The following is a 23,465-nucleotide window of genomic DNA, read 5'->3' as shown; positions in this document are numbered from 1 at the left end:
GACGCTCTAACATATTTGGCATATATCTTTGAATTGAATTAGAATATATACATAGAAACATCTCACCATTGTTTTACATGCCGTTTATATATATATATATATATATATATATATATATATATTTCAAAGATGTTATTTATTTTGCATGCAGAACATGCTATCACTTTTCTTTAGTGCAGAATTCATTCTATACCACGTTTGATAAATTTACCTCACAATCCAAAATCATTTTTTTTGGTACATATTATAGTTGAAAGTAATCTTTATGCAAACAATTTCATTTTAGAAATCCCTTCTTAATAACTTAAAAAAAAATCCCACAACATACATATCCACTTGAAATAAAAATATTTTGATTTCCTTTTTCTTGTTGGCTAACAAGAATCTTGAATTTTTATTATATAAATTGCCAAAAGATCCCTTTGTCCAATGGATTCATGATAAAAACTTTTAACTTTCCCACACAAAACTCAACATGTGGATATTTTACTCAAAGATGACTCAATGGCATATATATGGATATATATATACACATATACATACATACATACATATATACATAATACATACACGTATATATATATATATATATGAATGTGTGTATATATATGTGTGTGTGGTTATGGAGGGTGGGGTCATATGGTGGGGGAGAAGAGAGTGACACAAGTTGAGGAGGGTTAATTGTGTTGTGTCAATGGGGAAATTTATCTAAGTGTTGATGCCATTTCCTTTTTCAAGAAAAGACCTTTGAAACCGAGTCTCGTTTGTGGGCTCACCACATCTCTTTCACCATCTATCTATCTTCTCCGGGTTGATCTCTCTCCTCCATTCATTCTTCCTTCCTTGTAACCCTAAATTTTGTGTACAATAACCAAATATATCATGAGATTCGTAAAATTCTTTTACATTATTCACTCTTACCATATCTAAGTGACAAAAAATAAATTGCGTTAGGAATTATGGGAAGATACTATCTATCTATCTATGTATATATAAAGCTAACGCTAATGCCGGTAGAATCTGTGATGTTACGTTGAATCAGATTATCGAATATGTATAATAATTTCGTAATGTAAACTATACGATCGAAATTACACCACTTCGTTCTTGTAAAGATGAATATGAAATCTTGAATCTATTATACGCGAATGTTTATGAAAATTTGGCCAGTGGTATACATGTGGTTTCTCAATGCTAATTGGGCATTTATGTCTACATGCATGTTACTCATAGTGATTATATGCAATACATATACATGTGTGTGTGTGTGTGTCACGTAAAGGTATATATATGTGTTATGTATTTGACGTAATGTGGACCAACCACTTCAATGGTGATGGCGAAGAAATCAAAAGGCTAATGATTCCATGCTTTTTTAAGTTCTTTGCTTTATTGACGAAGTGTTGATAGAACGTATTTCTCTCTTTTTTTTTAAAAAAAAATATATTTTTTGGCTAGCTGAAATTTTAAGTTTGTATCTCTTTCTTCCCCCCCCCCCCCCCCCGGAAATTATATTCTTGGTATTATTTCATGAATGTAGTTTAAAATTAACATGATTTGTATGTTAATTTAAAATCAAAATTAGAATCATTATAATTCAAATTCATACTCAATTGCCATGTAATTCCAATAAAGTAAAAAAATAAACTGTAATATTTAAAAATGTTCATCCTTGATGACTAAAAAAAATAAAAATCGTTTATATTTTGCATCTATAAATTAATGTTTACTCAAAAAAGATTATTCCAAACTCACGCATACTCCTCGATGGCCCTCCAATTTGGAAATTAGGAACATATCCGCAATAAGTAGCCAATGGTCTTCAAGAAAGATATATTGTCACCCAAAGTTTCAACACAATTTTTAGCATATATTCCATTGTTATTATATACTCTAAAGAAAGAACTCCTAACAATTTACTGTTTCTATAAAATAGTATTTCAAATTTGATTAGAAGAAGTACAGACAATTATATATATATATATGACTTTTAAGAGATAATGCCTTCTTTCAAAAAAATTAATGAAATATTATATATCATAATTATGAAAATGAATAATCAACTAAATATATAATTATTTTATCTAACAAATTTTTTGACGTAATGAATTTTATTCTTAATATTGATATAATTTCTATTTTAATATTTAGAGTTTAATAATACAAAACTGAGGATATTATTTCCATTCACTTAATAAAAATCTAGGATTACTATTTTTTTGTTGGAACGAAATAAAATTTAGTAATTTTATTACATGGCTGCAGGAGCCCATTACTTTGTTGCATTTATTAAGACAGTCCATTCATTTATTATATATTCCTTATATTTATTTATTTCGTATGCCCATTATGTTTTATGGTAACCTAAATCGCAACCTTTAATTTATTATAGCGAGAAGAGTATTGCCTGAAAATATGTGGTAATTACTTAATATTTCTATAATTACTTTAAATCTAGGATTTTTTTATTGTAAGTACACTAATTTATAATTTTTAATAAGATAAGATATATTATAAATTTTATTAAATGGCTGCAGGAGCCCATTATTTTGTTGCGTTTATTAAGATAGCCCATTCATTTATTATATATCACTTATACTTATCTATTTCGTATGCCCATTATGTTTTATGGGTTACTAAATCGCAACCTTTATTTTTATTATATCAATAAGAATATTTCTGAAAATATGTGATAATACTTAATTATATATATCTATCTATCTATATATATATACTCTGGTATTCATTCCTTCACATTTAGAATTTAGTAAATAAATTATAAATCTAAAAAATATGATTTTTTCGTATTAAATATCTAGATCTTATCAGATACAACACTATAAATTGTGCACAAAAACAATTATTTAATATATCAAACAAAAAATGCATTATGTTGAATTCATCTTTCAACTCTCAAAGAAAAATACATCACAGATGAGATATTATATCTATATTAGGGAGATTCACATATTAAATATTGAACTTTAACCAAATTTCCAAATTAAATACTCAATTATCTCACTTCCAAATTAAATATTTAACTATATTTAAACTGACAAATAAAAACTAAACTTTTTAAATTTTAATATATATCTAAGGGATAATAAAAAAAAACTCTGTATTTTTTTTTCGTCGTATTTTAAACCCTATACTTTTTTTTATCCAAAAAAACCTTATACTTTTCAAAATTTTAAAAATTATACACATTTCATATACACATATTAATTATTATAAGCACAAAATTAATTACACATTTATTTTATATATTTATATGTATATATATATGTTTTATATATATGTATGATATATGTATTTTTTCCTAAAAATCAATATATATAAGAAAATATTTATTATTTGTATATTGTTTTGTATGAGTTCAATTGCCCAAAAAAATATGTTCTTGAAAAATAGTTTCTTAGTTTCTTATATATATAATGATTTTTAGGAAAAAAATACATATATCACACATATATATAAAACATATATATACATATAAATATATAAATAAATGTGTAATTAATTTTGTGGAAAATAAATGTGTAATTAATTTTGTGCTTATAATAATTATTAATTAATATGTATATATGAATATGTATAATTTTTAAAATTTTGAAAAGTATAGGGTTGTTTTGGATAAAAAAAGTATATGGTTTAAATTGCGACGAAAAAAAAAAAGTGTAGGGTTTGTTTTGGGATTATCCCTTAGATATATGTTAAAAATTGAAAAGTTTAGTTTTTATTTGTGAGTTTAAATATAGTTGAGTATTTAATTTGGAAGTGAGATAGTTGAATACGTAATTTAGAAATTTGGTTAAAGTTCAATATTTAATATTTAATATGTGAATCTCCCTATATATTATATCATAATTCATAAATGTGCGACAAGTTTAAAAAAGAAAAGAGCATCATCACCATCCATCATCGTCAAAGACAAAACATCTCCGAAGACATAACATTCAGATTGTTTCTTCTCTGATCCACAAGAAACAATCTCAGGACCCAAACATCAGAATCACCTTCTCTTACATGTTTCGTAGGGAATTGAGTGGTGGCCAATTAGGTATTATCGTCGTATCTTTGTACCGAGATTTCGGCTAGCAAGCGTTTCACTTGCAAATCCATCTTGAAGAGGAATCTCTCACCAGATTGATCCAGGAACGTACCTTTACTTATGTATCTAACGTTATGTTCTATATTGTTTCATAGACGATATATATATATATATATAAGATGCCGCTAAAAACCCGGCCTATGGATAGTGCAGTTTTGCCGTGAACGAAGCAACTCCGAGCTCTCAAGAAACTTGCATTGAAAGTAAGCATATATGTAAGAAAACATTCGGTTTAGCATTTGATTTGATTGAACCGGGTAGTAACGTCTGGTTCAGTCGGCATTGTTTGGTTTGATTACAGGTTCTTGGGGAAAATCTCAAGGAAGAGGAAAGAAATGGCCCCAGTAAAATGTTTGAAACACGTAGATTCCAATCAATAAAAGAGCGGTACTATCACGTACGAGGAATTGAAAATCGGTTTGCAAAAACTTGGTTCGAGGTTAGCCGAAAACTGGTTTGATGGATTCGGTATTAAGCAACATTTGATTTGGTGCGTTTCATCTAATTCCACCAAAAATCATCATCCACCAAAAACTACATCGATCTAAATTCAATCCTTTAATTTTCTTTTGCCCGTTTCATCTAATTCCACTTGCTTTTCTGATCTCTCTCTTCTTTTGCATCAATGTTTTTTTTTTCCAAGGTTGAATTAAATGTAATAATGATATTAGAAAATACTAATCATCTTTCTAATATGAAATGTGACTTAATTTCGTAGTAGAACAATAGTATTTTATTGGCTATTTTCATATTTTTTTTAATCAGTCTCAATGGCACTAATACAGATGTAATTTTTTTTCCTAATATAATTAAAATTTGGCCCAAAAAAAAAAACAAGTGAAAACGGGGAATCCATTCGTAGTTAATATTATAAGTGGACAAAAGGTTATTGTTTGTAAGTTTATTTGGTTTGCATTTTCTATTTACGGGAATTGAAAATAAATCTGTAAAAAAATAATACATAATCTAACTGGAGAAAAAACTAATAGTTCATTTCTACATTGGTATCTACCACATTCACAAAAACCTAATGAACGAATTATTTTTTTTTATAGTTCAAATATAAATCATAATGTAACCATCTTTTTTAGGTACAAAACGCCTTTGGGCCCTCATTCACAATTCATAAAGAAAAACTAAATACATGATTCATCTACTAAATTCCAAAAATTATGTAGAAATTAAAATATTATATATCATTTTTTTATGTTTTATAAACATCAGACCTCGATTATAAAAACAATTTTCCGTTACAAATCTCGCATTGTATTTTAGTTCGACTGACTTCTGTTTTTTTATTAAAAAAAAGAACAGTTTAATAGGGGGAAATAGACAACAATTTATTGAAAAATCAGTGGTTTGATGGATTATGGTATCAAAACGTGATATTGGCACGGCTCAATCCAACAATCGAACTCTTGTGTCCGAGAGTACAAATTATCTGATTGAACCGCACCAATATCTCGTATTTTTTTTATTAACCGATTCAATTTTATTCCACAACATTACGAGAAGTTATATAACAAGTAGAGAGCCTAACACTTCTTTATGCAAATCAACGAATGAAACGCCCCAAAACGAACCGAATACTTACATTAATACGAGAGATCTCCGGCCGGGGTTTCAAGTAGCGATTACTCGTCATTATCCAACATGGAAAATCACACTATAAAACCCTAAGAGAGAGAGAGAGAGAGAGAGAGAGAGAGAGAGAATATGGGTTATGTTTTGTTTTGAATGCTTGCAAAGTGAAGAAGGTTATAAATGCGAAGAGGTGAGGAGAAATGGAAGAGATTGGGAGGGGCATTGAATTAGGCCAACAACCCCACAACATAAAGGAGGTTGGTGTATTAAATTTTATGTTTTTTTTTCCTTTTCATTTAATCAAATTTAAAATTGAAAATATATCGCATCTGCTATTTACAAAAAACATCGAAAGTATTAAATGGACCTGCCATAACACGTCGAGTGAACTCATTCTTTTGGGCAGGCAAAATAAAAAAAAAAGAAATTATGATCGTATATGATTATGAAGACACCTATATATATTTTACCTTATTTTCATAAATATTTATTTACAGGCAAAATTTCATTCATTTTCATCAAACAAGTAGACGATACGCGTTTAAAAATTTCTACAACTTTATTTGACCAAGGGATCTTTTTTTTGGTCGAAAAACCAAATGTTAAATATTGTCAATTTTTTTTATGTTTTCTACGAAATATCTTCTATGTATATATATATTATTAGAGATATATATTTTGGTTTTGGTATATAGAATCAAAACTAATCAAATCAATTAGATATTAGTTTTAAGTTAAATTAATTATATCTGAAATAAAACCAAAAAAAATATTTATAGAAAACTAATGTTATCAGTATAAACTATATCATTTTAAAATGAACAAAATCAATAATAGACTACAAATTTTGTTATACACCTATATCTTTTTTTTAGTGTATTTTCAATTTCAAACTCATATTTTAATCAATAAAAAAATATACTGGTATATATATATATATATGCAGCACATATGTATGAGTGTAAGTAAGCATATGTCTGTGTGTTGTTGTTCTATTTACAGAACAACCCATCCGTGAGCTTTCAATTGGTATTTAATGAGGCCAGTCAGAGCGACAGAGGCATGTTGGTGTGGGATGTGTTACGCCTCCCAGAAATATTTGAATCTCGTAATTAATAATATGGCTTATGATGTCACAATATTATATTCTTTCTCAAATTCATTTATATTTTTTATATTTCAACTATATTATATCTTAAAAATATATATTATATTTTCCTTTGATTTTTTTCATTCATATATATATATATATATATATGTGTGTATAGCTTAGAAGAAATCGAAATCCAACATACGAAACATTAGGAGTACCGATCATGGCTTTTGGATTCTACATTAAACTTACCCAAAATTTTCCCATATTAATTATTCCGGTTTACATAGTATTATTATTGGACGGTTTTCTTAAACTATGACCCATGAACAACGACTAGGGATGTCAAAACGAGCCGAGTTCGTGAGCCGACTCGAGGTTGACTCCTTTTTTATCAAGTCGAGCCAAGAATATCTGAACCCAAATAAAAATGGACTGAGTGAGCCAGCTCGCCATGAGCCGAGCCCAAACGAGCTAGCTCGGCTGGCTCGCGAGCTGGCTCGGGAGCTGGAGTAAAAAATAAATTTTATGTTGAAACTTGAAAGTGTTGATATTGTTGGTATGATATTTTGATTTGGAAATAATTTTTTATGTATAGATTCGGATCTGAAGATGGTTTTTTGTACATTGATTCAGATCTAATTGTATATGGATGAATTATGATCTGAAAATGGTTTTTTGTACATGGATGGATTATGATTTTATCTATTTGAAAATGTTTTTTTGTATATGGATTGTGATTGTGAATATAAGTATGATTTAGATGTATTTGTATGTTCTTTTTATATTGATATATCATTTGGATATGATTTTATATAATTTGATATGATTTTTTTTAGGTATTTAGAAAAATATGAGTCGGCTCGGGAGCCGGCTCGCGAGCTAAGCGATTTAGGCTGAGCCAGAAATTTTTTGACCCAAATAAAAATGGGCTTAACGAGTTGGGCTGAAAATGAGCTGGCTCGAAACGAGCTGGTTCGAGCTGGTCCGAGCCGGCTCATTTGACATCCCTAACAACGGCTTATATAACTGATGATATGAAAACTGAACCGTTGTTCTTCTAAACCAAAACCCGGTATGATAATCCGGTTATCCAAACCGATGGACTGGGAGTGGGCCGTGAGAGCGCTTTAAATTGATAGTTTTTGGAATAGAAAAAAAAAATCCAAAATTCCAGTACCGTGCTGGAGATTGGAATCTGGAGAAAGCGGAAGAAACCCTAACTGAGTTTCCGAATTTGTCGTAACGTAAAATTTCGGTATCGCATTCTTTTCGATTGTTTTTGTCTCTTTGATTCTCCGGTTGGATACTCGCGATCAACCCGTACATCAAAATCGATTCTTACACTGGTGAAGAAAATAAGTCATAATCTTTGATACGTTCTTTCTGATTTCGTGATCACTGGATTTGGTTTCGTTTCTGGATGGTTCATTTTGTTTGTTGATTTCTGGGTTTGTTCCCAATTTCGCAGCAATTCAGTTTGAATCGACATGGCTAGTAGCTCGTTCAAGTTGGAACACCCGCTTGGTAAGTTCTTCGTTTTCATCTGGATTCCTTTTAATTGTTTCCATATGTTTCTGAATTAATCCTTAGATGTGTTCCTAGTTTGTGAAATCTTTGTTTCTCTCTGTAAAATTATTCAGGCCGTATCATGTGTAATATCATGGTGGATTATCATGTATAAGAGATGATCGGATTACATAATATTTCCTGGTGTTTTTAACTGATTATCCAAAACCATGTATTTTTTGGAGTAATCGTACGTGAAACTTCTATTGTCCAAAAGGGCATGATGTCGATTTGGTTATATAGCCATTAGACTAATATATTGATGATGATGATGATGAGTTTGATCTATATCAAGTACAAGTGTTTCTTTCTGGGTTTGTGACTTTGATACTGTTATTTATTTCTGTGAATCTCCTGTTCGAACAGTTGCATTGCATGTTCAATTCTCTCATTCCTGCAAATAGTTTCTCATTCTTTGTGTCTTCTTGGGGGTTTTGTTTTGCCAGAGAGGAGACAAGCTGAAGCTTCTCGCATTCGGGAGAAGTATCCAGACAGAATTCCAGTAAGAGTTGCTGGATCTTGAATGCGATTATTCGATGTTGATTTCCTCTTGTAATGGAGATTGTGAATCACAGGTGATCGTTGAGAAGGCTGACAGAAGTGATGTCCCCGGCATTGACAAGAAAAAGTCTGTAAATAGCATTCTCCATCTTTCTTTTTTTTTTCCTTCTTTCACATTTCTATTAGACTCATGGCTGCTAACAAGAGGCAACCTTAATACGAAACAACGAGCTTTTTGCACCGTTTTTTATGACCCCGGACCCATCTATATTTACAAGTAGAACTACATTGATTGTAGAGCTTTGGGATTGATCTTTTCGTTTACCTGCACTTGCGTGCCACTAAAACGAGGCATTCTAAACAGGAGAACTGGATAAGATTGTGAGGATTTTCTTGCCCTCTCGGTTGACTTGTGACGTTTGAATCTTTGTACATACAGATACCTTGTACCGGCTGATCTAACCGTGGGGCAGTTTGTGTATGTTGTCCGTAAAAGGATCAAGCTTGGCGCCGAAAAGGCCATCTTTGTCTTTGTCAACAACACGTTACCACCAACTGGTAATGTAACTCTTCCCTAACGCCGACTGTTTTCATTCTCTTGCTATGGCTCGTGTGCCATTGTCATCTCTGTTCCTTGGTGGTTATGTTCTTGCAGCTGCATTGATGTCTTCAATCTATGAAGAGAACAAAGACAGAGACGGGTTTCTCTACATGACTTACAGTGGGGAGAACACCTTTGGTTAGGCTTGTTTTTCTGTGTAATCTGTTTCATGGCTCCACATGTACATATATACTTATTTAACTTCGAATTATGTAAATTATGTAAATGTTGTGTAGTTGAATCCTTCCTCTTCCCCTGCACAAGATTCTTGATCCGTTTGACACCAGTGAAAGCAACATTTCAAATTAAGTCATTTAATTGATTATTAGAATCGACTTCAAATTTTAGAAATCAATCTAAGACCATGGAAACAATGAGCTCCACTGTACACCGATGGGTTCTAATTTTTTAACAACCGAACCCGCTAAACCAAGCAGAGTCACTTGGCGTTGTCTTCGACAAACACCCTATTGGGTTCCGTTTCCGTCCGTAACCAAACACGCCCTTGAGTGCCGTCGTCCTTTTTCTATCTACGACCAAAGTCCCTTCCCTTTTGGTCTTTCTTCGCGTGTTACATAGACCTCAATACTTGCGCGTCGATGGCGGGTGCGGCCATTTCATCTCCTCTCGGTCTTTCCATCTCTTCTGGGATTAGGAGCCCTAAACCCATTTCATCTCTTTCGCACAGGTACCTTCCTGTCATATTGATTACATCCCGTATTTTGTTGGGTGACTCGAAAAATCTCTTCTCTCTGTTTGATTTTGTGTAGAAGTTCTTCAAGACTTGTGATTTCCGCATTGCCGACTCCATATGGGGATTCTCTAAAAGCTGGTAACTTTCAGCCTTTACTCTCTGTTTGGGTTTAGGCCTTCTTTATACTGGAACCGACTTGCTGGTTGTAGTTCTCAGATGTCTGAATCCGACAATCGATTGTGAATAGATAAAGGGTTTCTACTGAATTTCCCGTTGCTTAAAAGGAGTAATTTTGTTTGCGTGTAGCCTTGCACACTCCTTTGCTCAATGGTTGTTATTGTCTGAGTTTAGATAGCGGTTAATTGCGGGTTGTGTTTGACTCTTCCAGGGCTCCCAAGTAAAGCTTTTGGATTCCCTTTGAAGAACAATCACAAGGATTCTATTGGTCTTGATCAAAGGTCTATTTTTCCTCTCATCCTCTTGTTATATTCACCATTTTCTCCAATCTCACCATTGGTTTGTGGTACCTCACTGCTTTTTCTTTTTCTTTTTTGAAGAAATTTTATGACTCGTTAGTGTTTATGTTCATTGTTTTCAGTCTTACTGGTATTTGGTTCTTACTTTCTCCGGTGTTCACTGAGCTAAGATAGGATTTCTCTGTCGACTATTTTTAATATTGGTATCGATTACATTGCATAAACCTTTCAAAGTATGTTGCTTTTCCTCGTATTCATGGTTATCATCGCACGATTGGTGCAGCACAACCATATCTTTGTTGCCCTTTCAATCTATAAACCGGTTCGATTCCATTTGATATTCTTAGATGTGAAGAGGGGGAATCAAAGAATCCGCCAATTATGCCATTCGTGATGACACCTGGAGGACCTTTGGACCTTTCCTCTGTGTTGTTTCGTAACCGCATAATTTTCATCGGGCAGCCGGTTAACGCACAAGTTGCTCAACGAGTCATATCACAGCTAGTAACCCTGGCTGCAATAGATGAGACTTCTGACATTCTGGTTAGCCAAAAGCTCTTACCCTTCTATCTTGTTAATAAACAAGAACATGATCTGTGTTGGTGAATTTTGCTGAGAGAGATCATCTACTTTCCCCCAGATGTACTTGAATTGCCCCGGTGGTAGCACCTACTCGATCTTAGCAATCTATGACACTATGTCATGGGTAAGCTTCTGTAACATATTATGTTTTTTCCCCAGTTCTTGCAGCTTCTGTAACATGCTGATGGCTTCAGTTCGGTCACTGTGTCAGTATCTACAGGTTTTTTGCTGATTACTTAATTATGCTCTCTCTCAGATAAAGCCTAAAGTTGGAACTGTGGCTTTTGGAGTAGTTGCAAGCCAAGGAGCACTTCTTCTAGCCGGCGGTGAAAAGGGAATGCGCTACGCTATGCCAAACACTCGTATCATGATTCATCAACCTCAAACTGGATGTGGTGTAAGTATTGATTTCATCAAAAGGTTAACATTTAGATCTATCTAGTAATTTGATTCTGCGTCGTGTTTTAGGGCCATGTGGAGGACGTGAGGCGTCAAGTGAATGAAGCCATGGAAGCTCGGCATGTGAGTATCTATCTCTTTGTACATGCTCTGTTTTTCCAGTTTTTTGTCTATCTTTCAAGCATACCCAAAATCTTGCTTTTAGCCTACAACCGAGCTATGATCCTTTTCGTTATCATGTTGCAGAAAATAGACAGCATGTATGCAGCTTTCACTGGCCAGCCTCTAGAGAAAGTGCAACAGTACACAGAACGAGATCGTTTCTTATCCGTGTCAGAGGTAATTAACAGCTAATTCATATACCTAAACCGGTTTTAACAATCACCAAGAACATGTTAAGACTTGATCTTTACTTCTGATGAGCTTTGGTTGCATTGCATTGAGTCGTTGGTGAATCTTTCTGGTTGCCATAGTTGCTATTATTACAATACATGCCAATACATATTTGTTCCTCGAGATCGATTATTTACCGATTCCTTTTCTTCTGACAGGCGCTGGAATTCGGGCTTCTTGATGGCGTTCTGGAAACAGAGTACTGAAACAGAGTGAATGCTGATGCACAAAGACAGTTCATGTTCCTGTCCAAAACTGTTGTCATGAAAACACAAATTCCTTGAGAAGTTCATGTATCTATTACATTTGTGCATAAACCGGGGAATCTTTACCGGAGCCGATTCGGTTCAGTTTTCTTGATAAAACCATGTATTCAAGTATCTTGGTTTGGTTTAATGAATTCAGATAGTATTTTGGTTGTGGTTTACTTTTTGCTCTGCATAACAAATTTGCATTCAAAACTGGAATAACCTGAACAAAACCGAATCGGTTTAATCCGGTTAATTACCATCCATATTGACCAATGTATACAATGTCTTGGTAGTGCAACCCTAAACTAATGTAACAAGAAAGAATGGTGGATCCTCTCTATCAGGAGCTCTGCTCCAACAACAATGGCGGCTTCTCCATGTGAAATATCTTCAATGCTCTTCAGATCTCTGCACCCGAAACCATTCACTACATAACCAGCACGATCCAAGACATTGATTGCCGTTCAAGCGCCTGTCAGAACAGAAAGAAAACAACTTTGAAATATCAAGGACAGAACTAATGGTGCAGTGTCTTCTATCAGAACTTTTATAGCCATCACCATGTATATCAGCAGAATCTAGGGCTTTACGCCGTCAAGGATTCTGTGGACGTGGGTATACGCATGCACGAGCAACGTATGTATAGGTGTGTATACGAGCATATACGAAGGGAAAGACAAGAAATTTACCGTAGTTTTGGCGTACCCTCGTGAACTTGTGGATCTCTTTCACAAGAGAACCATATTTCATAGACTTCAAAGGTCCCATATGCCTATAAACAAACAGCACAACCAAAAACAGAGGATTCTGGTAAGATTAAGCTCTATAGAAATCGAACGAATATGTCGGAACAGAGCAAAAATCAAACGAAAAGAATGGAGTAAACACGGAAAAAAAGCTATCAAAATACATACACAATCTCTGTATACTGTAGTTTCCATGCCGGAAAACCGAGGTGACACCTCACAGGCCCGTAAACAAGCATCAGATCCGGTTCTTGTCCACTGTCACCTGTCAGTACTTTAGAACATAAGTTTGTATACAAAATGTAATAATAAATCCATTTGAGAGTATTGATACGGACCGACGGCTTTTAACGCTTCTCTCAAGTGAGTTTCTGTGAATACGTTTTCTCCCGAATCGATGGATTTTAAACATCTCTGAAGAAGTATGTTTGCCGCTTTAGCCACAGCGTCTTTGTTGTCGGATGACGAGATGAACTCTAAAGTGATACCCTTTCGGTTAGGCAAAGAATCCTTCTCAGAAACCTCCTATGAACACAACAAAAACAAATCAAAAGGTAAGAATTTGAGAGCAATCATCCACCGATACTTCCTTTCGGTGCAATTGAAGCATGGCTAGCTTTCACGAGGCTGAAACGTTCCGAGAAACTGCCATGAAAAAGCGATAATAGCTACTTTACCTCTAATAGGGTTGAACCCGAAATGGTTCCCAAGATCAAATCCTTGGATTTCTTCAATAAACCTAAAGAAACAAACTTTCAAAAGAGCGTAAAAATAAACTTGCATTGGCAAATAATTAGCTCGATGAGCTAAGATCAGCCACCTTGTGAATCAAAGAGACAAACTCGCCTAACCCCGATCGCCGTTAGCCACCGCAGAAGCTCCAAAACCTTTGAGATTTCACGAGTTTCTTCGCTTTCAACCACAATCGCTAGATACCGGAGTTTTTCGGTATGGATGGAACGGTACTTCTGTATCAGTCCCGACGATATGAGATAGCACTCGAGTGTCTCGACTGTACCCGAGACTATGAACCACAAGCTCAACACAATGTGTATGAAACGCCATAGCAGGTGGAGGCCAAGGTTTCCAATCTGAGAACAAGAACATAAGCCAATGGATCAACCAGAAGGTAAGCTAATGCCATTTTTCCAATCATCCAGGAACTCTGTAAGTATGATAAATCTGTATACTTCAACGATTATGAATAATCAGACCATTTGGATTCAACAGGAGGCTCTGAGACATCAATCACTAACCCTCCATTCTCAATAACACGTATTCCGACAGGAAACAGGGCAAAGCTTGAAGTAAAGCCTCAATGGAAACTAAAGAACAAAGTTAACGAGGGAAGAGAAGCTCACATGACCAGTCCAAGAACTGAGAAGCTCTATCCCGTCATTCCAATCCATGAATCTGCATTTCGGGAGAAACCCAAAAACCCAAATTACAATAAAAAAAAAGTACAGAAAAGTCAGGTTTTAACAAAAAAAAAAGGGATCCGAAATACGGTATGAACATCAACTAGGGTGAATTTGAGTCTTAAGCAGGATATCAAATCGGACAATACAACCGTTGAACGGACAAGAAATTGACAAATTCATCGAACAAACAGAGGAAATGGAAGAGCAAACAGTCCATGTTTTTTGAAGAATACAGACGAAAAGAGAAGGTTCCCGTACGTTTCCGTGAGAGGGCTTGTTCATTCGATTTCACGAATTTACGAACTAATAGGCAGGAATCCACGCCAAAGATCGGAACTTTTTCTTAAATTCTGTCCACAATACCCGAACCTGAATCAAAGATAAAAAAAAAAATCGGCGGCGGAATGAGAAAATAAGACTGATTCTAGGGTTTTTAGTTCCACCGGCGAAGAAGCCACGCACCGCACTCCGAGAATCTCTCCTTCTCCGTGAGAGAGAGAGAGAGAGAGAGAGAGATCACAGAAGAGGGACTTTAGTTTGGTCGGAGAAGACTTTCATGCATTCCACTGAACCATAGCACGAATGTACAAATCCTAATTGATTGATTTTTTTTTTTAATGTTTATGATGTTGCATTGCAATTTGTGTTCAAGCGATATTCTTATTTCAGAGTTTTTTTGTAACTGATGAATCATTTAAATAACATATAGAAAATCTTTTTAAGATCAAAATTTTAATTATTCGAAATTGTAAAATGGTATTTCGGCCCTCTGACTGAGCAGCAAATATCCGAACATTTGGGACATCTTACGATTATTCGAACAATATGGACCGACTTTCAATCCCAAAATCTAAAAAACTCAAGAACCCTAATACGCGAGAGTGTTTCATAAATATTTGGTGCATGGCCAACCAAAAAATAATAATAAAAATACACATAAAATACAAAATGGTTTTAATTTTATTAAAATATCCACTGAATTACACAACCTTATTTTATTGATTCATTGGGCCTTTGTTCAGCCTCAAAAGTCTTCAAGTCAAGATTGCCATCTTCACCCACCACAATTATTTAATTCCAATAAAAAATCATTTAAAGAAAAGACTAAAAAGGATGTGTAGATAATTAAATCTTCCTCCTCTCATTTTTTTTTATATTCGAAAATGTGGTCACGAAATTAAATTTATTTTTCTGACGTTCAAAAAGAAAAAAAAATGATGGGACGTGTAATGGACCAGATATTTTAAGCACGCCATCGGTGTACAAATTCCAAAGAAATCAAAGGTTGGAAAAAACCTAAGGTCTATTTTTTACTGTTATTACCAAAATCCAATCAATTAAATAAAATTTTAAATTTTATTAATAAAACACATGAAACTTTAGCATAAAGTTTTAGAGCTATATATTTTAATGAAACAAGTTTTAAAACAGAAAACAAATCTTATTCAAAATATTTTGAAATGGTTCTCCAAAATTTTGCCAAACTTGTTAGAAGAAGAACATGTAGATTTGGTGGTGATACCAAAGTCTTAGTGGATGGGACCAACTCTGCAATTTGAAATTGCCTTTGAACCACCGTTTAATTCCGGACAATATTGAGCCGCCGCAAAAATTAAATAATTTAATTTTAAATATATAAAATTATTTAACCTTTAATTAGTGATATGTCTCTCTAGTCAAACATTATATTCAAAGTGGCGTTCTTGTTATTATTTTTGATATAATTTATTGAGATAAATGAGTTTTACAAATCAATAAAAATTAATAAATTTGTGAAAAAACGTAAAAGAATCGACCTTCTTTAAGCTATTTTTTTTTGTGTATTAAACATTTTGTGCCTATTTTATACTCAACACAAATTTTCTATAGAAAATTGTTATTGATTTTGTATGTATCCATTAAAACAAATTTACTTTTTTTAAATCTTTTCAAATCACTCCTTTTTTTTATACTGTTAAAAGGCTTTTCCTCTTCTAGAGATTCGTGCAAGCGTATTAGGATTTAGGATTAATTTGTTAATTTTAGGTTTAAAGGGGAAAATAAAATAATTCAGGTTTTAATTCTAATATATATATTTTTTAAAATTTCTAAATAAAGGGAATTTTCTGAGGAACAAAATAAAGCCATTTTTTTTCATTGCAAAATTCTCCGCAGCTGCTATTTGAAGCTGCCACATCTATCTACTGCTCGCCACGTGAGGTAGACATTATCCAATAAAATTTGTACACGTCATCGATACGAATCATGCCGTAATAGCGTCCAGATTCTTTAGGCATTGGACGGTTGGCCATTATTTAACGCTCGATCTTTCAAGCCGAAGGATCAAAGAACAAAAAAATAATCTTTTGATCAGAGGGGACAAATTTCTTCTTCTTCTTCTTCTTTGGGTTCGAGTTCGAGAGAAAATTTTTGTTTAGTTATGGCATTAGCTGTTACTTCTTCTTCAACCGCGATCTCTGGAACTAGTTTCTCGCGTTTAGGATCTTCTATCGATCCTAAAGGTACTATTTTTCTCCCATTTTTCGCCTTTTCTCGGCAATCAAACGGTACCCGCATGAGCTTAATTGATTATCTATCTGCGTTTTTTTTTATATAAATTTCATCTGGTAAATTGCTGTGGGTTGGTTTTGTTGGAGGATTCGGACATGACTTCCTCCCCTGTTTTCTGGGATTTCGAGACGTACGGGATGAAATTTGAGAACATTTTCTCCAATTTCCAGAATTTATCTGGTGAAATGGAAATATTTGGCTGTAATTCAAGTGGGCTTTTTGAAATAATTGAAAATTCAAATTCGGGTTACCTCTTGCAGCTCCACAAATCCGCTCTCTGAGGTTGTCGGATCGAACCCATGTCGCAGCTTCGTCGGTCGTGCACATGTCTCAGAGACGCTCCTCCTTAAAACGCAGCGAATCCGTTGTTCCTCGAGCCGCAACTATATCTGCTTCTCCTGGTGCGTTGACATTTAAGATTCGATTATGTTTCCCCAATTCTGGTGATTTCTCTGCCGTGTTTGTTTGTTTGTGCTGATTCGATGGTTCGAATTTTACAGAAGTGGAAGAGAAGGTTGCCGTCGAGGATTTCGGTCAGCTCGCAAAGGAACTCAACAATGCTTCTCCGCTCGAAATTATGGACAAAGCTCTCGAGAAATTCGGAAACGACATCGCAATCGCTTTCAGGTAATCGAAATTTCTGATGACGGAATACCATTTGTGTGGCAAATGAAACAGAATATTAACTGATACATGAATCTGATCTCTTTTGCAGTGGTGCAGAAGATGTGGCATTGATCGAGTATGCTCGCTTAACTGGGAGACCCTTCAGGGTTTTCAGCTTGGACACCGGCAGGCTTAACCCAGAAACATACAGGTTCTTCGATGCCGTCGAGAAACACTACGGAATTCGCATCGAATACATGTTTCCTGATGCGGTTGAAGTTCAAGGATTGGTGAGGAGCAAGGGCTTGTTCTCTTTCTACGAAGATGGGCATCAAGAGTGTTGTCGTGTGAGGAAAGTAAGACCCTTGCGTCGTGCCCTGAAGGGTCTTCGTGCTTGGATTACCGGGCAGAGGAAAGATCAATCTCCCGGGACGAGATCCGAGATCCCCGTCGTGCAGGTCGATCCTGTGTTTGAAGGAATGGACGGTGGGATCGGTAGTCTGGTTAAGTGGAACCCTGTTGCTAATGTGGATGGTGGTGACGTTTGGAACTTCCTGAGGACAATGGACGTGCCGGTGAACTCGTTGCACGCTCAGGGTTACGTCTCGATCGGGTGCGAGCCATGCACGAGGGCGGTGCTTCCAGGGCAGCACGAGAGAGAAGGAAGGTGGTGGTGGGAAGATGCTAAGGCCAAGGAATGTGGTTTGCACAAGGGGAACATCAAGGAGAACGTTAATGGTGACAGCGGAGATAATCATGGAAAATCACCAGTTGTCGAGGATATATTCGAGAGCAAGAACTTGGTTACATTGAGCAGAGCAGGAATCGAGAATCTGATGAAACTAGAGAACCGAAAAGAGCCATGGATCGTCGTCCTCTACGCCCCGTGGTGCCCTTTCTGTCAGGTAACAGACTCGATCTTATCTCTTGTGGCGATCGAGCATAGACTGAGAAATCTGATGTCTTTATGGGTTTGCGAATGACATGATCAGGCAATGGAGGAATCGTACGTGGAATTGGCCGAGAAACTCGCCGGAAAAGGAGTGAAGGTGGCGAAATTCAGAGCAGACGGTGATCAGAAGGAGTTTGCGAAGAAGGAACTTCAACTGGGAAGCTTTCCGACGATCCTTCTCTTCCCGAAAAGCGCTTCGAAGCCGATAAAGTACCCGTCGGAGAAGAGAGACGTTGATGCGCTCACGTCGTTCGTGAATTTGCTCCGATGACAGAACCGGGAAATCCGAAGATGAAATCCGTCAAAGAAAGGCTACTTTTTTTTTTTAGATCGAGATGAAGTAATGATTCATCCGAATCTTAGTTATGGATCAAAAAGAGTATCAAAAGGCTCCGTCTTTTTGTTTGTTTGTTTGTACATTGTGTTGTGTTTGTACACAATCTTGGGTTTGTATGAGATCTTTGTCCGAAAGTTCAGTTTATTCCTCGTTTAGGCGTGTACACTGAGATGAAACTGGTTCATGGATTAATGCATATATATATATATATATGTGTGTGTGTATGTGTAAGCATATTATAGGATCTATGTTGCATTTCAATTTAATTTTACTACTAAATTCAAGAGAAAAAACACAATGTTCCTATAATCCCGATTTTATCTCATATTCAAGAATAAGTCCATACATATTCCCTGAAATATTTAAATACATTAACAAAAAAACGAGGGAATCTGATGACAAAATTTTGCAACTTTTCCAGAAAGTGGTGCTTCTTTTCCGGAGTTATATTCCAATGTATGTGTGTGTATATATATGAATGTTTTACCATAATGTTAAATTCAGTATAATGTGGTGTAGACTATATGGTCCACCAAAATCTCTACTGATAACAAAAAGATATGACTTGTGATGTCAATAATGGAGTAACAATGTGTAGTCCAATCTAATGATAATCCTACAACGGAATAATTCCAAAGGCCTAACTACATCCGAAAATATAGGTCGAATTTAATGTCCCATTCTTTACAAAAAAATTGGATTTTTTTTTGTTTTAATTTTATTTTCTTTGCAACCCTTTTACTCTTTTAGTTTATTTAAGCCTTGGAATAAAAATATGTGATCTTTATGTAAATATATCGACAAAGACATTATCAGATTCTATAAATGCTAAAGTATTAAATGCCACTTCCCTCTCACTTATTTTTGTAACTTTGATATGATTGTAGAAACGCCTCGATATATTTATATATATAATAATTAGATAATGCAAATGTATTCCATTTATATATTTGGACAATGGACTATGACATCATAATATTAGAAAAACTAAAAATATCATGATATTAATATGGTTAGGCTAAATAAAGAAGCTCATGAGAAGTTCAGTCTTTTTCAATTGTGACGTAAGCATATTTTTTCATACTTTTTATTTGTAATTTGTTGCAAATTCGACCAGATTCTATTGTAATGATGAAAATTTTCGAAAATTTTAAAGTACAACAAAATTTAAATGAAAAAGCTAGGCAGGAAATTTACAAAAAAAAAAAAACAAATCGAACGTAAAAAGTACAAACGACTAATTAACGTCACAAATATAATATTAATGGAAATATAATATATAATGCGCCATGTCTATTAGTTTTTTTTAAATTATTACTTGCAGGAAAAAAAGGAATAAATAAAAAAACAAATATAATATTAATGGAAATATAATATATAATGCGCCATGTCTATTAGTTTTTTTTAAAAAATTATTACTTGCAGGAAAAAAAAGGAATAAATAAAAAAAACAAAAATCCTATGCGCAAAGGATGTGTCGAGCTGTCGGTCCATAAGGATATTTTGGTAATTTGCTTATAGACTGACATCAACCAGTCCTGCAGCAAGCAAAGGCTATATTCATTTCACGGGGAAGCACAGACCAAAAAACCTCACTTTTTTTTTTCAGTAAACCAAAAAAAATGCTCTCTCTTTTATCTTCAATCACTTTCTTCTCTCTCGCTTCCGCAGAATAGTAGAAACCCTAAAGAAAGAGACGAATATGCAAGGATCTGTGTCTGAATCGGAACCGGAAGGGGAACAATTGCAGAAGAAGCTCGAACTCCTCTTCAATGGCGGTCTCTAGCATGATTTCCGCCATTTCCGCTCTCTTCGTCTTCTTTTTTCTCCATCTTTTGATTTCCGGTGAGTTTGATGATTCTCCACTGGTAGCATTTCTTGTCAGCGCGTTAATGGCTTTTGGTTCGATAAGAAATAAACTGCAACACTGAGCTTTTAACCAAATAAACCCGCCCGCTTGGATTGTAATTGTTGCAAAGTTGAAGTTTTTTTCGAAAACCCATTTTTTAGTCCGAAGGGTTTATCCAAATGTAATTAACTTGTGCAAGTTATTTTTGGTGAGAACCCAGATTCTAGAAAAAGCCAAGCTCAAACCCTTGCAAAGTTCTAGACTTTGGTATTAAAATCAAACAGATCAATGCAGCTTGTCAATGCATGTTGTTGCACTAATCGATCCCAGTTTTGTGACTAGCTTCTTGCTTTTTAATCTCGGCAGTAAATTCATCACTGTGGTTTGAAGAGATTAAACAGCAAGAACAGGACAAAGAGCCCTTTGTTGGGTTCAACATTGGTTCGGATGTCTCCAATCCCTTAGCCCCGACGGATTTGGTTCGATTCCTGCAAGCCCAGAAGGTAAATCATGTGCGTTTATATGATGCTGATCCTGATTTGCTCAGAGCATTGGCCAAAACCAAGATCAGGGTCATAATAAGTGTGCCCAACAATCAGCTTATAGCAATTGGATCCTCGAACAGCACGGCTGCATCTTGGATTGGTCGCAATGTGGTCGCTTACTATCCCGAAACCCTAATCACAGCCATTGCTGTCGGGGACGAGGTTTTGACGACGGTGCCTTCTTCAGCTCCTTTGCTGTTACCTGCAATGGAGTCTCTGTACAATGCTCTGGTTGCTGCAAATCTCCATACCCAGATCAAGATTTCCACACCGCATGCTGCTTCTGTCATGCTTGATACGTTCCCGCCGTCTCAAGCATTCTTTAACCAAACCTGGAACTCGGTTATGGTTCCATTGCTCGAGTTCTTGTCAAGAACTGGTTCTCCTCTGATGATGAATCTCTATCCTTACTACGTGTTTATGCAGAACAAAGGCGTGGTTCCACTGGACAATTGTTTGTTCAAACCATTGACACCATCTAAGGAAATGGTCGATCCAAACACTTTACTGCATTACACGAATGTGCTGGATGCCATGATCGATGCTGCTTATGTCTCGATGAAAAACCTCAACGTGACTGATGTGGCCGTTCTCGTGACTGAAAGCGGGTGGCCATCGAAGGGTGATTCCAAAGAGCCGTATGCCACTATAGACAATGCTGATACATATAACTCCAATCTTATCAAGCATGTATTCGATAGAACTGGCACTCCTCTCCACCCGGAAATGACATCGAGTGTTTACATATATGAGTTGTTCAACGAGGATCTAAGGGCACCCCCAGTGAGCGAAGCTAACTGGGGTTTGTTCTACGGGAACTCCACGCCGGTGTATTTGCTTCATGTGTCGGGTAGTGGAACTTTCCTAGCGAATGATACAACGAACCAGACTTATTGCATAGCAATGGACGGTGTGGACTCTAAGACACTTCAGGCTGCACTTGATTGGGCGTGTGGTCCGGGAAGGGCTAATTGCAGTGAGATTCAACCTGGGGAGAGTTGTTATCAGCCGAATAATGTAAAGAACCATGCCTCGTATGCTTTCGATAGTTATTACCAGAAGGAAAGGAAAGCTCCTGGTTCTTGTGACTTCAAGGGTGTGGCCATGATCACTACTACAGATCCAAGTAAGTTCTTTTTTTCTTTCTTTATGAATGTCTCTTTTTATCGTTAAAGACGGTATAAGAGCAGTTGTTGACAGCTCAATGATGTCTAGAGAAGAACTGGTTTTCAGTTTAAGATCCTTATCGATGAACCAAAGCCTTATCCAAAAGGAACAAGGAAATGCTTCTGAACTACTTCGGCATGTAGAGATTTGGTATTTCATTGTATTAGTGATCAAGAAGCAAGAACTGCAGTTGCTAAGTGTTGAGATCTTAGGTAAAGAAGGTTGGTCATGGGGACACTCTGACTGATAATGTGCTAGTACTTGTCTTTTAGAACATTCCGCATACATTTAGTTTCTGAGAGAACCAGAAGCAAGATTCCCTACTTGGCAGCTGTTTATGGCATTTAGTTCTTCAAAGATAGTCTTGTTCAGACAGGATCTAAAATTTGGAAACTTGCAAAACCTCTGCCAAGAAATAGAAACGGATAGGTTACTGTGTTGTTTATTTCTCTGGAAATGGCTTCCTGATTTGCTATTTTCATCATACGAAATCTGAACCTGGTGGGGGCTGCGTTCTTTGGCAGGTCATGGAAGCTGTATTTTCCTGGGAAGGTAAGCAATCTTCTCCACAAACCACGTCAGAAGCACAGTTTATGTTCATCAAGATTTCAACAAAACTTGCTTTCCGAATCTTTTCTGCTCGATATATGTATGATTCCGGGCGTTTTTTCCCCTCTTTTTCAGCAAGAAGGTCGGGAATAAGACGAAGACGGTGGTGAACTCGACCCAAGTGCCCACCGGAGGAGGAGGATCTCCGGCGAATCTCTCCGGTGGATGTCTGAGTCTTATGTTTCTCGTAACTTCGTCTCTGTTTTTGTTACCCTTTTGGTGAGTGAGTGATGTTCGGTAATAAAATCTAGGAATCTAATTTTTTTTTTCCTTTTATAATTTTTTTTTGGATTTTGATTTTGTTGTGATTGGTTGCCCGAAATTCTAGTGCCACGTGTAACATTGTAATGGTGTCCACTTGTATGGATTTATGTAAAACCAGTCTGATTTTGATTGTTATGATGTATTGGCTTTCAAGAGTATGCCACT

General features: G+C 35.5%; 5 protein-coding genes and 1 long non-coding RNA gene across 11 annotated transcripts; 4 read left to right on the top strand and 2 right to left on the bottom strand.

Annotated features, from left to right (window-relative positions):
- Positions 1-438: 438 nt before the first annotated feature.
- On the bottom strand, positions 439-5,831 carry LOC104818810. Its single transcript, XR_772724.1, has 2 exons — positions 5,706-5,831; positions 439-851 (listed from the first exon to the last, which is right to left on the bottom strand). It is a non-coding gene; the product is annotated as an uncharacterized LOC104818810 (long non-coding RNA).
- A 2,122-nt stretch (positions 5,832-7,953) lies between these two features.
- On the top strand, positions 7,954-9,722 carry LOC104818791 (autophagy-related protein 8C). 3 transcript variants are annotated; one of them, XM_010548549.1, is made up of 6 exons: positions 7,954-8,035; positions 8,260-8,315; positions 8,804-8,859; positions 8,933-8,985; positions 9,298-9,416; positions 9,514-9,722. In XM_010548549.1, the coding sequence occupies exons 2-6, from the start codon at positions 8,279-8,281 to the stop codon at positions 9,600-9,602; spliced, it is 354 nt and encodes a 117-aa protein (XP_010546851.1). In that variant the 5' UTR covers positions 7,954-8,035; positions 8,260-8,278; the 3' UTR covers positions 9,603-9,722. The 3 variants fall into 3 exon arrangements, with proteins under 3 accessions (XP_010546851.1, XP_010546843.1, XP_010546835.1); XM_010548541.1 differs by having other exon boundaries at positions 7,954-8,046; XM_010548533.1 differs by having other exon boundaries at positions 7,954-8,137.
- A 235-nt stretch (positions 9,723-9,957) lies between these two features.
- Positions 9,958-12,418, top strand: LOC104818778 (ATP-dependent Clp protease proteolytic subunit 6, chloroplastic-like). 2 transcript variants are annotated; one of them, XM_010548520.2, is made up of 9 exons: positions 9,958-10,147; positions 10,233-10,291; positions 10,542-10,611; positions 10,977-11,172; positions 11,270-11,335; positions 11,468-11,608; positions 11,680-11,733; positions 11,857-11,949; positions 12,162-12,418. In XM_010548520.2, exons 1-9 carry the CDS (start codon positions 10,059-10,061, stop codon positions 12,207-12,209), a joined length of 816 nt encoding a protein of 271 aa, XP_010546822.1. In that variant the 5' UTR covers positions 9,958-10,058; the 3' UTR covers positions 12,210-12,418. The 2 variants fall into 2 exon arrangements, with proteins under 2 accessions (XP_010546822.1, XP_010546814.1); XM_010548512.2 differs by having other exon boundaries at positions 9,959-10,147; positions 10,230-10,291.
- A 52-nt stretch (positions 12,419-12,470) lies between these two features.
- On the bottom strand, positions 12,471-15,033 carry LOC104818761 (dehydrodolichyl diphosphate synthase complex subunit nus1-like). Of its 3 annotated transcripts, none has more exons than XM_010548500.2 (9): positions 14,865-15,033; positions 14,680-14,790; positions 14,362-14,413; positions 13,821-14,091; positions 13,678-13,739; positions 13,339-13,525; positions 13,169-13,265; positions 12,944-13,026; positions 12,471-12,726 (listed from the first exon to the last, which is right to left on the bottom strand). In XM_010548500.2, exons 3-9 carry the CDS (start codon positions 14,407-14,409, stop codon positions 12,719-12,721), a joined length of 756 nt encoding a protein of 251 aa, XP_010546802.1. In that variant the 5' UTR covers positions 14,410-14,413; positions 14,680-14,790; positions 14,865-15,033; the 3' UTR covers positions 12,471-12,718. The 3 variants fall into 3 exon arrangements, with proteins under 3 accessions (XP_010546802.1, XP_010546792.1, XP_010546784.1); XM_010548490.2 differs by having other exon boundaries at positions 14,884-15,033; XM_010548482.2 differs by having other exon boundaries at positions 14,680-15,033.
- A 1,745-nt stretch (positions 15,034-16,778) lies between these two features.
- LOC104818752 (5'-adenylylsulfate reductase 2, chloroplastic) lies at positions 16,779-19,050 on the top strand. Its single transcript, XM_010548472.1, has 5 exons — positions 16,779-16,922; positions 17,232-17,372; positions 17,472-17,598; positions 17,687-18,482; positions 18,570-19,050. Exons 1-5 carry the CDS (start codon positions 16,841-16,843, stop codon positions 18,798-18,800), a joined length of 1,377 nt encoding a protein of 458 aa, XP_010546774.1. The 5' UTR covers positions 16,779-16,840; the 3' UTR covers positions 18,801-19,050.
- A 1,386-nt stretch (positions 19,051-20,436) lies between these two features.
- On the top strand, positions 20,437-23,458 carry LOC104818743 (glucan endo-1,3-beta-glucosidase 1). The gene is made up of 4 exons (XM_010548460.2): positions 20,437-20,711; positions 21,082-22,386; positions 22,952-22,979; positions 23,112-23,458. Exons 1-4 carry the CDS (start codon positions 20,639-20,641, stop codon positions 23,257-23,259), a joined length of 1,554 nt encoding a protein of 517 aa, XP_010546762.1. The 5' UTR covers positions 20,437-20,638; the 3' UTR covers positions 23,260-23,458.
- Positions 23,459-23,465: the final 7 nt, after the last annotated feature.

This window comes from Tarenaya hassleriana, unplaced genomic scaffold, assembly GCF_000463585.1.
Source record: "Tarenaya hassleriana unplaced genomic scaffold, ASM46358v1 Cleome1, whole genome shotgun sequence".
Classification (NCBI taxonomy): Eukaryota; Viridiplantae; Streptophyta; class Magnoliopsida; order Brassicales; family Cleomaceae; genus Tarenaya; species Tarenaya hassleriana.
Note: the sequence above shows the minus strand (reverse complement) of the source record. Positions and strands in the feature narration are given on the sequence as shown.